At 39.7% G+C, this 17319-nt stretch overlaps 1 protein-coding gene across 2 annotated transcripts in view; it reads left to right on the top strand.

The window, feature by feature from the left end:
- Positions 1 to 14157, top strand: part of LOC138750453 (cytosolic arginine sensor for mTORC1 subunit 2-like) — a 68932-nt gene extending 54775 nt beyond the window's left edge. For both annotated transcript variants that reach the window (XM_069912510.1, XM_069912511.1), the window contains exons 5-9: positions 1301 to 1424; positions 1681 to 1788; positions 3671 to 3753; positions 11811 to 11905; positions 13225 to 14157. In XM_069912510.1, coding sequence (XP_069768611.1) covers positions 1301 to 1424; positions 1681 to 1788; positions 3671 to 3753; positions 11811 to 11905; positions 13225 to 13290 — 476 coding nt within the window. In that variant the 3' untranslated portion in view covers positions 13291 to 14157. The remainder of the gene's footprint in view (positions 1 to 1300; positions 1425 to 1680; positions 1789 to 3670; positions 3754 to 11810; positions 11906 to 13224) is intronic.
- Positions 14158 to 17319: the final 3162 nt, after the last annotated feature.

Below are 17319 nucleotides of genomic sequence, written 5' to 3'. Positions count from 1 at the left end.
AATTTTTTTAAAATTAAAAGCTGGTGCAAGGTTAGGAGGTACTTAGAAATAAATTGGGGTTGCAATTAGAACCATCTTGTTATGTGGAGAGTTCTTCTGTTCCCATCTTGTCTGATTGAATGCACATAATAGAGAGTTGGGGATGACTGTGAAAAGTGTTCCTATGGGGAATGATGGGTTAATGTCCTGGTTGAACTTATATCTGAACACTGGTAGCAGATGCTTCACAAGGGTAGAGTGAAGGCTTTTGACATAAGGGATGAGGAAGATTCATCTATGGAGTTTAAGTTTTGGCAAAGACCATGACCATAAGAGCCACTTCTGTGCTCCAACCTCTACTTCAGACCACTTGGCTTTATGCCAAACCACAATACTTGTTGAAAAGAATAGATGTGGTGTTGTAGTTAAGAAGGTAGGGACAGAGCATTAATTTATCCATTTTGCATCACAATATTCTCTTTTGAAACCCTTTTTCCCCCCCCCCCCCCCCTCTAAATACTTGATTTAGTGAAAGCAGATCAATAATTAATGTTGATAATAGATAATCCCATTTAGGTAATGTTCTGATATGCTTGCAGGTGTGTTTTTAGAATTCCTATTGTCTTTGGCAGTGTTGTCTAGACCACACATTCCTGTGCAATGGACCCATGCAAATTGATGAATCAACAAATCCAGTTGTGTTTTATTCTGGATGTCATGGGGACCATGTCAAAAATTCAACTCTTTTTTTTAAACTTTATTTGAAAAAATTGTAAAGGTTTTGTAATTTACATTGGTAACCCTGGTCTTGTTCTTTACAGCTATACGTTTCAATAACTAATTAAATATTAAGTGTTGAATGTTTCTGTATACACAAGATATTTTGAACAAAAAGGATTCGTGTAGGATGTTCAATATCCATGCCAGGCACAGCTATCATCGACAGCTTCAATTAATTTCTGGCGCTGTTTGTACTTGATGGGAAAGTAAGCACAAAGGGTTTTTGTTACATACAATTGGACTCTTTCTAAACTTAGATTATCCCCCAGGGACATCTGCAATGCATTTTGAATTAAAAGGTCATTAAAATTTGATGGAAATTGAAGCTTCATGGTGAAATAAACAATTTTAAAGCAAAGGTCCAAATCCAAAATAATTAACTCCTGATGGCTCCTAAAAGGAAAAAAAAAAAGAGGAAGGGGAAACCAAAGCAGACATTTCAGTGACATTTGGAGATCCAGAAGTTAAAAGCTTCAGAGTTCATTCTTGTGAGTGACTTCCTAATCAAAACCTTCCTTCACTATGTTCTTCCATATGACAGTTACCAGCCCCACAGTTCACCCAGTGCTAAGTCCCAAGAACCAGTTCTGTGTGATGAGTTTGGATCCAGATACTCTTCCTACCATTGCTACAACTCTCATGGACGTCATGTTCTATTCTGCAAGGTATAGGTCTCTTCATATGTGGTAATTAATAATTGTTTTCAGCGTTACTTAAAGTTGCAGCTCTGTTTTAATATAGTGAGTTTGATGATGTGTCTGAACCTGCTGCTATTTCTGAGTTTGTATTTGCTTCTTTTTCAATTGAATACTTTTCTATCGAGTTCAAGGTGTTGAATGACATCTTTTACAAATCTTGTAACAAATTTCTCATTTGTTACTTTTTAAAGGATAGCCTAAATGATTTGTTTATTCTTTACAGTTTGAAACCTCGACCTGTTGAGCAGGATCTTGACTACATTCGTTTCTTTTCTTTTTCTTTGATTGACGGCTATATTTCCATTGTGGTCGACACGCAGACACAGAAGCGGTGAGTTTACAGAATCTTTTGAAGGTTCATTGTGACATTGGAGATTTCAGAATATTCTGATGTGTCATTTAATTATCTTTGACTCTGGATCAGTGATTGAGTTTGTGCTGAACCACATGGCCAGGTAATGCTAATTGTATTTTCCTTCTATCCAACATATCTGATGAAGGGCTCAGGCCCGAAACATTGGTTATATATCTTTGCCTCCTATGGATGCTGTGAGAACTGCTGAAGTTTTTTTTTTGCTAGATTGTCACCAAGACAACTCTGGAAAATATTTGTTCACTTTTATCACCTATCTTTGCTTTACTACATATTTTACCTTTCTAATTACATATTCAATTCCTTTTTGAAATTTGCTATGGAATCTTCTTCCAACACCTTTTTACCCAATGCATTCCAGATCAAAAGTAAAATTCGCTTGTCTCCTTTGGTTCCTTTCAGGGATGGCAAATTTGTCCACCAGTATTTCCTACTGCCATCCATCACATTGACCTCTTCCCTTCTATTCAATTACTGTTTCAAAACTCTATTGGACTCTCTTTAAGTTTCAAGGAGAACAAGCTTGAGTTCTCTGATCACTTCACAGACTATCAGCCCCCTGTTCCTGGAATAGTTATGGCAAATTTCCTTGCAGCTGATTTTATGATCTTGCCATCCTTCAAAGTACAGACCCTATTCTCCCAGTAATCTATTTTAGGCCATCCCTTGATGAAAATGTAGCTTGTGATCACCCCATGCCTAAATTTGCCTGGTCTAAACCCACCAAATAGCTAACTTTAGCTCTGTGACCTTGTGTGATGACTGGGTTTCTGGAACACCAAAGAAACCTGACCTCAAGCTCTCTTTCAAACCTGTCATCGATTTTGTGTTTCTAAATGAAACATACAATGGGAAGCATTTTAACATTGCTGAGAAATGAATTGACTGTTATATTTTCAACATTCTAATTCATAAAATATTAAATATCAGCTAACCTTTTTCAATAAGAAACAATGAAATGAAAACAGGACAATTGAAAAATAAGACCACATCCCATTTTCCTTTCATCAAGCTGTTCGATAATCTTCATTGGCATCCATGGGTTGGTCTGCCACTTGTGGGAATGCACATTGAAACGTGCAGTCTCTGCTACTATTCAATAGGTTTGGGATATCTGCCAACATGTGGCCAAATACAGAAGTCTTGGACTTGCAGGGATTTAACAGGATAAATGCCAGCACCATTTCGAACTTCAATCATTCACCAGGAAAGCTTCCTCAATGGGGTTTCTGCTTTCCCGGAACAATCCCAAAGAGGTTAAAAGTAGATTTTAACATGTTACTTTGGGCTTGGACGTTTTTCTCCATCCCTTCTCCTTTCCTATTCTGGAAGTCAACATTTTTTTTGAAGCACGTAGCAATTTATGTGGAAATTGGTAAATTTTTGTAAAAATGTTTATGTTCTATAATGCTAAATTTGCTTACAGATACAGGTTATATTATTCTGTTTCCTGCGAGAAAAGTAGGTGGGATGTTGTTGCCATTGTACCTTGCTCTCAATTTTTTTTACTAGCAAAATTTTTGGTGCCCAATCACTACCCTCCATCAAACCAGTAGGCTTGAGTTCACAATCTCGATGTTGGACTTTACCAATTTCTAATGTCCTGATGGTTAGGGTAGATGCTTTTCCAGCTGACGACATGCCACCATTGAACAACGTGTAGATATTATGTGTTTTGATGGGATTATCTTTGGGGATTATTTTTATTTTCCTTGGGAGATTTAAGTGGTAGTGGTCGAGAGCATGATTGGGTAGGTCACGTGTAGTAGGATGACCTTCCTGGGTGTGGGTGGGATGTCCTGTTTGATGCTCACCTGATTGCTGTCTCCTCTTGCAACAGATTTCCCAGCAACCTGCTCCTCACAAGTGCTTCGAGTGAGTTATGGCGGATGGTGCGCATAGGTGGTCAGCCCCTGGGATTTGGTAATTGTAACATCCTAATTGTCTTTTATTAATGGAGGATTTCAAAAGTCTGAAAGTTAATGGTCTACTTCTAACCTTGTGATTGGGATCTGTGGACTGATTCTCCATGGAGTCTTTTTTTCAATTAAAAATATACTCCTGTAAATACCACAAACAATCCACTGGGAGGAGCTCAGCTGTTTTTCTGTGGGAGAAAAAGAAATATCAGTGTTTTGGACTGGAACCCTTTATCGAGACTTGATGTGTTCTAGGTTGAAACGTTGGATATTCTTTTTCTTCCGCTGATGCTGTTGGGCCCACTGAGTTCCCCCAGTGATTGTTGCTTCAGATTCTAGCATCGACAATCTCTTGTGTGTCTTCTGAAATTGCCAAATGGAATTTGGACAAAATATAATTTTGGAAAGAAAATGAGCTTCTGGTCATAAAGTTATTGTCTTCCTGTATTTAATAAGATGTAGATGTCTGCTTTGGGTTGCAGGTGGATATTTGTAGTGCCATGACAAGCAGAACATTGCTAAGCACATCACTCTGATTTACAATGTAGTCTTGTCTCCCTTTTCACCAAACTGCTGAGCATTTCCAGCATTTTTTTTAAAGTACGAAATATGTAAAACCCCATGAATCTGGAATTCAAGCAACTGGCGAAAAAAATTGCAGAAAATAAATGGGTAAAATATACAGAAGATTAAAATTTGTGCGCCTCACCTTTAGTTCTCCATTCACGCTACCAATCTCAAGCTACCAGCAAACTTGCTTATCCGGCATCTACCAATCCCCGTAAGTGCCTGTTATCAGAGGTTTACTGTACTATCTGCAGCTTCTGGTTGTGTTTTTTTTTTCTTGGTAAACCAATCTCAAAAACGAAAAGGTTGCTCTCCAACAACAAATTCTCCCTTCTTGGAATATTTGGAGTGCTCATTTTAGCTTTGACGGACTCGGTAAATTTAAATGGATTTTTCTGTTGATTAATTTCCAACTCGTAGCAACCTCTTAGCAACTTTCCTGGAAAGTGGCGACTCTGGTGAAGTGCCAGATGACGAAGGTATTTGGCATGCTTGACTTCATTGCAAGGGGTATTGAGTTCAAAAGTTGGGACCTCCAAGGTGATTTAAAAGGTGTTAGTAAGGCCATCTTGTACAGTTCAGGTCCCCAGGTACAGGTAGGATGAGGGCATGGATAAACTGGATGCTCATGGTTATTTTTTTTACCTTGGCCAGACAAACCTATGCTCTTTATATCTAGAAGTAAGTTGGGAGGGAAGATATTTAAGGGGGATTTAGTCAACAACTCTTTCACCTAGAAGGTAGTTTGTATCTGGAACCGGCTGCAGAGGAAAAGGTAGAAACTGGTGCAATGATGGCATTAAAAAGATGTTTGGACAGATCTATGGATAGGATGGTTTTATGATGATATGCATCAAATGCAGGCAAATGATGCTAGCCCAGTTTTCTAGTTTGGATGGTATGGATGAGCTGGGGCCAAAGAGCCTGATCCATGCCCCAACTTTGACCTGACTTGGAATGAGCAGATAAGTTGAAACCTTGTATTGTTTGGGATACAACTGGTCACATGGGCTTGTAGGCAGGGTGTTGTCAGTAGCGTCATTTGATGTATTGCCTTAGATATTCTGCATGCTGCACCCATGCACATAGCATGGATTTGGGCTGAGGTCACATTTTCTGTCATCTTGCTGCTGTAAAGCACAGTAATGGACTTTCTAACCTAACAGTCTGCAGTAGCATCACTCGTTTTCCCTTGATCTTTTTGACATGCTGCTCTTTTGTTTTGGAGCCAGATGTTAAAGAGAAAGAAACAAACAGAAGTCTGATAACTGCGTAGAATTTTTATTTGTGAAAATCCAACATCGCAGGTTTTGTGCCAAAGGACCTTGAGTTTGTGTGGGGAGGAGGAAGGAAAGCAGATTAAAACCACATCGAAAACTAATAATACTCTTGACTCCCCAAAGGCCGAATGTCCCAGCTGAACTATGCTGGGCTTTATTTAGACTGAGTAACCTCTGCCCAAGATATTGTTTCTTGGATTTATAACTGTCACCAGTGCAATGGAATCCAATCATTCAAGTTGCACTGAAAATATGTAGAGTGTTAAGACCGTTGACAAATGCAAAAGAAAACATTTTTGCTGTATACCAAGCTGAGAGTGGAGCTTAAATAGTAGCAAAGAATACGTCACAGAAATCTGAGAGTGTCCACATTCTGTCTGCTATAGGGATGGCAAACATAAGATTTTACATTGAGTTAAAAGAAAATTCTCAGAAGATGAAACAGATTTTGCTGGCAATGACTGAATTTGTCAAAGTTATTTTATTTAGAAGTATTATTTTGATTTTAAAAGTTTAGAAATAAAGAATACTTGTGCGCCTCCATCCAGTACAGGATCATCATTCCATTTGCATTCTATCAGCGTGATGTCAATTTTTCTTGCAATCCTGGAGCACATTGTCTTTCATGTGAATTCCAGCCTTTTTGTGTGCAGTGTTGGGTGTCCTACAATGGCCTTTCTCACAGAAAGACTTGATGGTGGCTGCTCCAAGTTTCAAAGAGGTGCTTGGCATATTCTCGTGGACCTTGGGAGCATACCAATCTGTGACATTGTCTGCAGCTTTTGTGCTTCCTCTGCAGGTAGCTCTTGAGAACCATGAAAACCTGGAAGAACTCAATGAGTCAGATGGATCCCATGGGTAGAAATAGAAGGTCAGTGTTTCAGGCTGGACCCTTTATCTCACTTCTGCCCATGGATGCCAAGTTCCTCCAGCTTCTCATTGTTTGCTCCCTACAAGTTTTGGGTTAATCCGAGGGAGTCTTTTCCAGGTCAAGTTGATGAATATCCTGCAGAGCACAGTCCTGTGGAATTTGTTGGCTTTCCAGACCTCCTTGACAAATGCACATCAGAATGAAATGGACGGTAAACTTATCCCCAATGCCATCACCTTGGAGCTCTGCTTGAGCTGAAAGGATCTGACGGGAAAGGCCATGTTTCTCCACCAACAAGCCAAGAGAGGTCTTGGTGCTTGTTTGAAAAAGGTCCGATGATGTGATATTCTGTCAAGTGATTGACAATCTGCTCAGGAGCCATCCAACAGATCCGCCATCTTTGCCTGCTGGCTCTCAAGGACATTTTGTACAGACTGTTGGCTGATTGACTTGTGCTCAAAGGCATTTTTTCTGCACAGACTTTTCTGTGACTGATGGTTAGTGCCATGCAGTTCAGCTGAAAAGAAGTTTTGCAGCAGAGACTAGAACATTTTTCCTCTCTGCAGACAGAGAACTTGGCAGAGTAGAACCAGAATCTGCTGTCCGCTTGATGCAATCTCACACCAAGATAGTCATCAGGAAGAAGGCAACATTGAGGGATTATTTCTACCCTATTATCCACCTCCCATGCATTATCATCTCTGAACTTGCCCCAGGGTGACCAGGGGATTGCAGTAGCACAGGAGACAGGTGGGACCTACACCCCATTCACCAACCCTTTGAACTCTTCTTAACTCAGGGTAGTGCCTCTCCTACTCCTGAGGGACTGTCACTCTGGAAAACCAGTGTCTTATTCGCCTGGGCTGCTTGCTCCCCCCACTTGGTGCCATCCCTGACTCCTCTGAACATCACTCACAGCAAGGTCAGGTGATCAGGTACCTGAAAGTAAAGAGGATGTGATCACTTGACCCTGGCACCCAAGACTCCAGTTGAACTGGTCTCAGATGTTCTTCAGTTTGGGGGATGTGAGTCCAGCATTTATTGTCCTTTTAGAGGGACTATTGACCTTGACCTGCTGTGGTCCCTGTACTGATTGTAGCTCCGTCGATATCATTGGGGAGGGAGACCCAGGACTTAGAATTATATTTCCAAGTCTGGAAATCTGCCTGGATTGAAAATTGCTGCAAATTCACTAATTCAGTTTGTTAGAAAAAATGGTCCAACTTCACAGGGAACATTGGAAACATCACAATGAGAAACCAAAACTACGGATTTTGGAATATTGAGCTAACCATGAGTAGCTGGATAAGTTGACACAACATTGATATTTTTTTTCCTGTATCCCAATTTTGGGTACCTCCTCCCTGGTTCCACTGTTCCCATTCCTCCTTTACCTACTCTTTTTCTCTCTAACCCCTTTCCACCACCCCATCTTCCCCCCCCCCCCCATGATCTCTTCCCCTATCTGTATCTCTGTCGCTTCCACCTTCCGTCTGATAACTTTATGACCTCTTTGTCTCTCCCCAGCCTCTCCCACCAACCCCACCTTTTTTTTTTTCCCTCCCTTGACATAACAGTGGTCTTGATGAAGGGTCCTGACCTGAAATGATGACTGATTGTTCCTACCCATGGATTCTGCCTGACCTACTAAGACCCTTCAGCCTCTTGTTTGTTGGAGAACTCAAAGCCTCAACAGCCAACAGAACAATAATGTGCATCTCCCATTGGCCCTCATTTCAATTCCTCATCCCATTCCTTGATGAAATGTCTGTCCATAGTCTCATGCCCTGTCAAACTGAGACCACCTGAAAATTGGAGGAACAACACATCTTCTTCTGACTGGGCAGCCTCCAACCAGATGGCATCAATATTCTCTGATTTTCATTGAAAAACCACCCCCCCCGCCCCCCCATCTTCCCCTGTTGCCTTCCCCCAGCTCTGTCTCTCCCTTTCCTCTGTCTCCTTTCGTATAGACATAATCAATTCTCACCTCTCCCCTTATCCTATCCAATTAACAACTTTTGTTGGCCTGGACTCCATCCCCAGCCCCAGCCAGCACTGTCTGTGTTCTGAGATTTCCTGTTTTTTGCTTATTCCTTGAAGAAGGGCTCAGGCCCGAAATACATCTTTATCTCCTATGGACCCCGACAAACCAGCTGAGTTCCTCCAGCTTTTCAGTGTTTTCACTTCAGTCACATCTGCAGACTTCCGTGTTTCACTCAGAACAAGCTAACTATTGCTCTCTTGTGGCAGAATCTGGCATGGCTGGCTTAGTAAATGTCTTTCATATTTTAGGATTTATAATTTTTACATCAGTGTGAGTTCATTCATCTTAAGATATCCAATATTTTTTCCCTCAGCAAAATTAAGATCAAGTGAAATTGAAAGTTTCTTATTAATTTGGTTTGCACCGTTCTCAACTGAAAAGAGTTCATTTGCTAGTTTTGCACTGAAGATGTTGATTCTCTGCGGACAGATAGTACAGAAAAATTAAGTGCCATTTACTGTTCAACAGCAGGATGACTGATTTGATCACTTCGACGTTCAGTTCCAGTCCAGCATTAACTTTTAATGCTTTTACCATTTTACTTGCTGTTCTAAAAATTTGGAACTAGATTGGTGGCACTAAAGAAATGAAATTCCCTAAAGTTTGGAAGCTGAGAATATTACTGTCTCGCATGAAAATCAAAATACTGCAGATGCTGGAAACCTGAAGTAAAAATTAGAAATCCTGAGGACCTTTGGCAGACTAGACAGTATCTCTGCAAGAGGAATGGGGTTCATATTTTGGGTCAAAGACCCTACGTGGGGTTGACGAAGTATCTTTAACCTGAAAAATTAACTCTCTTTCTATATCCACAGATGCTGACTAACCATCTGATTGATTTCAGCTATTTACTGTTTTTGTTTCTACGCCACATGCTTGGTGACTTCAGTTGGAGAATAGATTTCTTCACTGATGCCTTTCTGTGTACTTCTTGCGAAAGGAAATAAACAGAACATTTCCCACATTCAGCTCTTAACTCTTTCTTGCCCATTCTCTTGCTCTGACTGTTCCTGTGCACAGCCATCTTGCTTGGATGTGGTTAGTCTCGTGGATGGAAATGAAACATCCATGTCTCTTGAGGCAGATTGCACTTGAGTGGATGCTTCTGGTTGTGAAGCACCCTTGTGTAGATAAGCCAAATTTTACTTTGATATCATTCCTTGTTGAAGTGCTCACTTGGACCATTGCTGCAGTTTTGAAGTGCTCCCATCATTGAGCTCTCTCTGGTTTTAATTGCACTACTTGGTTTCATATTTAAGTGAGAGGCCAGGGTCTTCCTGAGTAAATTTTGGGCTTCTCCAAGGGTCCTGAAATGTTTGCATTAATTTGCCCCATTTTCCTTCCATCACCAAGGACCCCACCTCGCCCTCGACCAACCACTGAAGCTTCAGACTCGGGGCCTGACCTTCTCCCATGCATTAATCACCTTTGAATCCTTGCCCCAAGATTCCAAGACCTGTGCTCACTGGCTGCCGACTGATTATCCCGAATGCTAGCCATCAGAACCAGAGGACCATGTCCAGTCTCGGCATGTCACTTCTCTGGCGCCGACTCTCTTAGAGATAACTTTTTAATTCATTATCCTGCCTGATATGAGGGTGGATCTGTTGGGAACAGATAGAACCGGGTGTCAGGTTAGCGTAAAGGATGTGGGGGGGGGGGTAATGAGGCATGGGCCATTTTAGCAGAGGAAGTTGAGGATCCGTCGTGTTTATAATGTCCATCAAATGAGCAGCTAAGCTGTGACTTTTTTTCTGTGCTGACTACAAAGCAACACGATGTGGGACATTGTCGGTTGTTGAGGTAACCTCCTGAAATCCTGTTTCGCCTTCGATTTAATGAACGCTGTGCTTGTTGACTCGTAGATTCCAGATTCACTGCAACTTGTAATTGAATTTTGGGAGCCATGGGTGGTTTCAGGAGATGTCTCTCCCTCTCTAGATCATTGTAAGAAAAACTATTATAGTTGCAGCCAGTTGGACATCCATAGGTTTGCTTGTTTTGAACTTTTTTAAAATTAAAAATCAAGCATACAGCACGGTAACAGGCCCTTCTGGCCCACAAGTCCGTGCCCCATAAATACACCAATTAACCTACAATCCTGGTACATTTTTGAAGGCATGAAAAAATTTCATTCCCTGGAGGAATCCCACTCAGGTGCTGAATTCAGGGTGGGGGGTGGGGCTGCCCACCAATGCGGTGTGCTTCATTTGCTTGCAGCATGAGTGCTAAAGTTGTGCCTTAAAGCAGCACAATTCCAGCGACCTAGTTTCAATCTCGACCTCCGGTGCTATCTATGTGAAGTTGACATGTTCTCCCTGTGACTCAATTTCCAAAAGCGTGCTAATTGCTTGGATGATCGGTCGCTAGCTTTCTGCTGCGCTAGGAGAGTTGATGAGAATCAGAGAGAGTAGATTAGAGAGGAATGGGATTGTCTCTCGAGCAGGAACAGACTCTGGGCTGAAGGGCTGCCTCCAATGTTGCAAGGAAAGATTAAATCATTTTCCCATTTTGAAAAATAAAGTTTTAGTAATTTCGCAGCAAGAAGATATGACAGCCAAGTGATATTTTGCAGTTGTCCATCACTTAGACCTCACACCTTGAACATTTTGAAACTAACCAGCCAGCTATTTCTCATCTAATCTCTGAAAAGTACAGCTATGAAACCCTCGTATCTTCCCTTTCAATCTGGCCTGTTGTTGGTGCCTTGGGAGGCAATTTTGTGTCTATCTTCATACAGGGCAGAGTACACATCTGAGTTCTGATGATGTCATGGATTTGAAATGTCACCTCCTTTGCTCTCTCAGCAGATGTTGCCTGATCTGCTGAGTGTTTGTAGCATTTTCTGGGTTTTTAAAAAAAAACAAAATTTCCAGCGTCTTTATGATAGGCTATATATTTGTCCTCAAAATGATATCAGCACTTGCTTTTTGAACAAACTTTGTGCGATAAAGCCTACACTGTCGAGGTGGCTACCAATTTTTTTTTTTAATTCCTCCTGCCTATTTGTTTTTTTTTTAACTAGACCATTGACCTAAATGTCCTCCATCACCTTCCTTTTCAGTTCATGTGTGAAGGTGGAATTGCAGAATATCATTCTCAGTCAGTATTGGAGCTGAATGCAGTCTATTTCATGGAGGATAGGGGAGTCTATTTACGGGTTGTGAGGAATGCAGTGAATGTCATTTTGTAATTTATATTTTAAAAAGTCTTTTGCGATGAAATGTGATACAGCAATGCAAATTTACTTGATCTTGCCCTTATCAATTTTAATGGTTTGTAATCTTTCTCTTCAGATGAATGTGGGATCGTTGCACAGATATCTGAGCCCTTAGCAAATGCTGACATTTCCGCTTACTACATCAGCACTTTCAACTTTGACCATGCCCTGGTAAATGTCTTTGTTTCTCTGCACCTTGAGTCTGATCCCACTGAAAGAAAGAAGGCATTAATTCAAGATAGAACATCGATGAGGGAAGGTGGAAGATTGTTGTTATAAAAACGGAACTCAGTAGTTTGTCATTATTTTTGAATGTGGGTGACAGGATTTATTAAACTTTTTTTTTTCTTTTTGTTGTTGCCACTTGCTCCTGTGGAAGATATCATTCAGCTGAGAGAAATCTTTTTCAGAAAACTGAAAACTTGTTGCAGAAAATACACACACACACACACACACACACACACACACACACGAGGTTTAGTACAAGACCAAGAGTACACAGTTTCCTATTTTATTGCATTAAATTTCCCCTGTGATCTGTCTGACCCTTTTTTTCCCTGTGTGCCTCTTTGATCTTGTATTAACCCTTTCTGAGTGAAGTTTGATATTGTCTTCGACATCCCTGGGGCAAAACCATCTTCCTCGTGTGATTTTTGAGCTTGTCCCAGACCTTCCTAAGTCCAGAGAGGAGACATGACCTCATCCTCTATTGCTAAACCACAGTAAATCTGAATGTATCCTGAATTTGAAACCGTTCTTGGTGCTCTAGACAAAGTGGATACTGGGACAAAAAGTAGCTACTCTGAGGAGTGGTCTGAAATGAAGAGGTGTACCTCAAAGGAGGAAAGAGAGATGGGAAGACAAAGATTTTGCTAAAGGTTTGCAAATGTGAGAAGAGAATCCTATTAAAGATTGGAAAAGGCAGAAGCTTGTGTACAAGGCAGGAGTGAAGGAGAAAAACACTTTTGATTGAAAGTTTTAACTGAAGTTGATAGTGCTTTACTGGTAAGGTACTGGTGACCTGGCACTTGAACTGTTGAAGAGAGCATTGTCTTAACCTCTTAATACCTTGAAAGGCTCAAGCATGAAACATATCTCTTTTGCTATGTAAAGTACACTGTTTGACGTGCTTAGTTTCTCCAGTATTGTGTTTTTTACAGTATCTTAACCTCGGCTACTTATGGTGACAACCCTAGTCCTAACTAGAGTGCACATGATGAGTTAGAGAACCTTCCATTCTCTGCATTGTATTTTATTCAAAATATATATTTTTTTATTAGAATTTTCTGCAGTTTTACTTTCTGTTCCTTTGTTCTTTGCACAAATTTCTGAATAAACTTAGTTTTGTTTGGCTTACAATTGACTATCAGAAGATATAACTGGATTACAAAGTATATCACCAAATTTGCTTTCTTGATAAAGGTGATTTAATATGTGAATTGTGTGTTTTTGGCCAGATTAGTCAGTGTTATTAATTTATTCTCCTACAGGTGCCTGAAGAAGACATTGATAATGTTATCACGATGCTACAAAGGCGACAGAATGGTGACAGATAGCAGGCGTCCTCTCACCCCATATTTACCGTGGCTTAATCCATCTATTTGATGAGTGAAGTTTGAAGACCAGGAATTGTTCTCACCAAGAAATCTAAACGGACATTTATGCCAACAGTTCTCCACAGTATTTAGTAGCTAAGCGTTTATTTAGAATAGGAGTAGCTAATTTTCTTCGGGGGAAAATCAGTTTAATATTTCAGTGATTGAACTCCTGTGCTCAGTTGTGACAATTTAAAAAAAATTATTGCTTTGCACTTGCAGCTTGAATGTGCGGACGGTCTTATATTTTAGAAGGCCCCTGATTTTCAGTTGAGGGCAAAATGAGCCAGTTGAAATGGGTAAAAGGCTGTGGAATGTAAAGTAAGGTACAGGCTTAAAACATTTGTTACTTGTCTCTGACATAGTGGCTTCTGCAGAAATGTGGAGATGGGAGGAATAAGGCTTGGAGGTGTACTCAGTCCTTTGCTGTGCTATTGAATTAATTTTTTTATATACATGCATCTATAGCCCCAGGTATGATGTTAATAGAGCATATTAATTTCATGCAAGTTTTATTTAATTAGATATGGTTTTGCAGTGTTTTGAGATGCATACATTTAATTCTCCCAGATGTGCATTGTATTTCTTTCACCATGAACTTACGCTACACTCCTGAGAGCGAGTAAGCAAACTGTCATTTCCAAATAGTTGTACTGGAGTGTGGCAGGTATTTGAAGTCTTGAGAAAATGTCATTAGGTTCTGTATAGGTTCAAGGACTGATGGGGTGGATGGCCCCAGATGGGGATCTAAAGGGCTGGACCAACCTCTGGTTGGAAAATGTAAACTGATATTTGGGATTAAGTGTTATTAAAATAATAATTACTAAAGATGGGATTGTGCGAGTATTTTGATTTAGAAAAGGGAATTTTATTCTGTAAAAATTCAAAATGCATCATCCATGGATGAATCCTGCATGTGCTAAATATTTCCAATATTAACTCAAACAGGAGACTTAGCAGGGTCTCCTAATATTCTCTTTCTCTGCTATGAGCAGATGCTGCTTGACCATGGGATCATTTATTTCTTATTTCCAGCATGAGCAAGTTTGCTTTTGTAACCATGCAATATCTGCTCCTTGGTCTAGTCCTTCTATTTGCTTCTTGCCTTCCAATCCTTCATTCGTTTGTCTATCCCTTCATGCCATCAGTAACCATTGCATCTCTCTCCCTCTTTGTGAACACAAGATAGTTTCCCACCAATATAGGCGGAAGGAGGAATGGAGGATGAAGACCTTTGTATTTACTTTATTAAGGGGAAAAAGCCAGCTCCATCTATCCTGTTGATTTCTACATGGATTTTATCTTTGCCACTTCTTTATCCATTTAATTGTATGGCGATTGGCAATGTCAATCATTGTGAATTAACTAAGATTCTGCGCAAAATTTGATTTTTATTTTGACTCACCAATAATTTCACTTGATTTGAAGTGGATTATCCCACCTACCCGGGGTTATTGGCCAATCATTCAATATCAATGAGCACCAAAGAGTGGATAATCAGTTTGTGATATCTTCACTGAAAATTTCACATCACAAATGTTATATTTTAATACTGTACATCTAGCCCACCCAGTGGAGTAATGATTTTAATTAAAAATAGCTTTTAAAGCTATGGTAGTTCAGTTTTCCTTTTGTAAATTCAAAAATATAAAAGTTAGAACATTTTAAAATTTTAAGACTTATTAATATCTCAGCTCCCAAAAGGACTGCTTTCATTTTAAGATCTGACTTGGACAAGCACCGTGTGATTGATTGATCTAATCAGGAATTCCATCTAGTTTGGAGGTCAGGTTCCGTTTGCAAAATTGGTGTGAAAGGTTATATTAAATTGGTATGAGAGATTGTGGAAACTCCATTTGCATTGAGCATAATTTCAGTTTTAAATTTACTTGATTTTTTTGCACAGGGGAATTTCAGATGAATTACTTTTTTAAAAAAACCCAAATCATCCTGACAATGGAAATTACAGATAATGATACCCTGTATCCTTACAGTTTTGTGAATTTTCTCCAAGCTGGTATTGTATTCTTTTGTATAGTAACCCCCTCAAGGTGGTAGGGAATACTGATGTCCTCAATTTCGGACCATAATTGGGACTAAAGGATTTGCCACGACTCAGATTGGTTGTAAGTCAGATTTGCATCTTAAAGAGTTGTTGAAGCAGTTTTTCCAAAATAATTTTCAACAAATAAACCTTTAATGAAGAATCTCAGCATATATACAGTATTTTTCTAAAAATTTTGGTTGTATGTATGGGTAGACGTAACTCATGTAGGTCATAAGTTGAGGACAACATGTAAAAGATTAATTTCAGCAAATTAAATGTTGAACAACTGTTAGTAGTTAAAACTACTAAATAGAAGTATTGTTTTCCAGAGAGCTGAAACGTGACTGCATAGGTTGTGACCACTTTATTTCTGTAGTCTTGATCATTGGAAACTATTATAAAAAGATTTTGACCCAAGGTGTTTGAATGGTTACCTTGCATTTGTAAATTTAAGTTGAGGAACTCTTTCAAGCATTTTTAAACCATCTTGAAGATGTGTCTGTTCTCAATATCGGCACTGTTCAATGGTATGGTGAATTTAATCAATTACTTTTGTGTCTCATTATTAAATTCTTCAATAGCCATGGGGTACAGCAAGGTGAGTTCATCTAGTTTTGTAATTGACACAAGGGAGGGCTGAAATGGGCTTTGACTCATTCCCTAATGGCAAATTTTGATACAATGGAGTGAACCCTGAAAGCAGCTGGTTAATGGCATTGGCTGATGACTATCGTTCATTTTTAAAAATCATATTTTATTTATCATTTTAAATATATTTAACAATCAACAACCATACAAAATACAAAAGATCAAGAAAACCCATCCCTCCACCCCCTCTTCCCTCTATACAAGTCCAATTAAACAGTGAAAAGAGAAAAAATCCCACTAAGAAACAAACAAAAAAATCCCATTGTCAGTGCGTACAGTAAAACGTACAGAGGTCTGCTGGCAGGATAGTAGCAGTCATAACACGGTGGCTCCAGTGAGATACCTACATATTCTAAATAGGGCTGTCAGATTTTTTAGGAAGCTCTTGTATTCCCTCTTAAGGCCTTTTCAGGTGGAATACAGCTGTTCATTTCTGAAGACCACATCAATGAGGAGATGGTAGTCAGATTTCCATGTTACTGCTTTACATTTCCTGGCCACACACAAGGCAATTTCTGTAAATTTAATTTGGAATTTAGTTAATGATCTATTAACATTTGTAAAATTCCCCAGAAGACAAAGCTCTGGGTCTACTGGGAAAGTGACTCCTGTGATGTCACACAGGTCATACCAGAAGGGTCTCACCTTCGTGCAGAGCCAGGTAGAATGTAAAAAGGAACCAATCTCTATCCCACACCTAAAGTACATCTCTGATAACTCTGGTTTATATTGGTATAATTTCTGTGGGGTTAGGAACAGCTGATGGAGAAAATTATAATGGGCCAATCTATACGTGGCATTGATAGAAGCCAACAACTTCCCTTACATAGATCTGACCAGAGTTGTTTGTCAATTGTGTCTAAATCTGACTCCCATCTCACTCTAGATTTATGCAAACCTGACTTTGGCCTGTCACTCATCAATTTAAAAAAAAAAGTCTAGAAATAAATTTATATACACTTCCTTTTGGAGTAGTTTCTCCTATTTCATTGAGTCCCGGTCAAGTCATTTCAGGGCCCAAGTTGGCCCAAAGGAAGGACCTTAACTGGAGGTAACAAAAGAAAGTCTTATTGGGCAAGTTGTATTTTTCTTCAACTGTTCAAATGACAGGAAGAGTCACGTGATGGAGTAGTGGCCGGTCGGGAAAACCAGCCCTCTCCAGAAAAAAAGGAAAAAAGTTAGGAAAAGACAAAGCACAACAAAAATAAAATATAATAAATAGATAATAGAGAAGAGAAAGAAGATGGCACCCAAGAAGGAGAAAGTAAAAACAACCAAAAAAAAGTCACCGGAGT

Source organism: Narcine bancroftii, unplaced genomic scaffold, assembly GCF_036971445.1.
Source record: "Narcine bancroftii isolate sNarBan1 unplaced genomic scaffold, sNarBan1.hap1 Scaffold_151, whole genome shotgun sequence".
Classification (NCBI taxonomy): domain Eukaryota; kingdom Metazoa; phylum Chordata; class Chondrichthyes; order Torpediniformes; family Narcinidae; genus Narcine; species Narcine bancroftii.
This window is presented reverse-complemented; position numbering and strand designations above follow the sequence as displayed.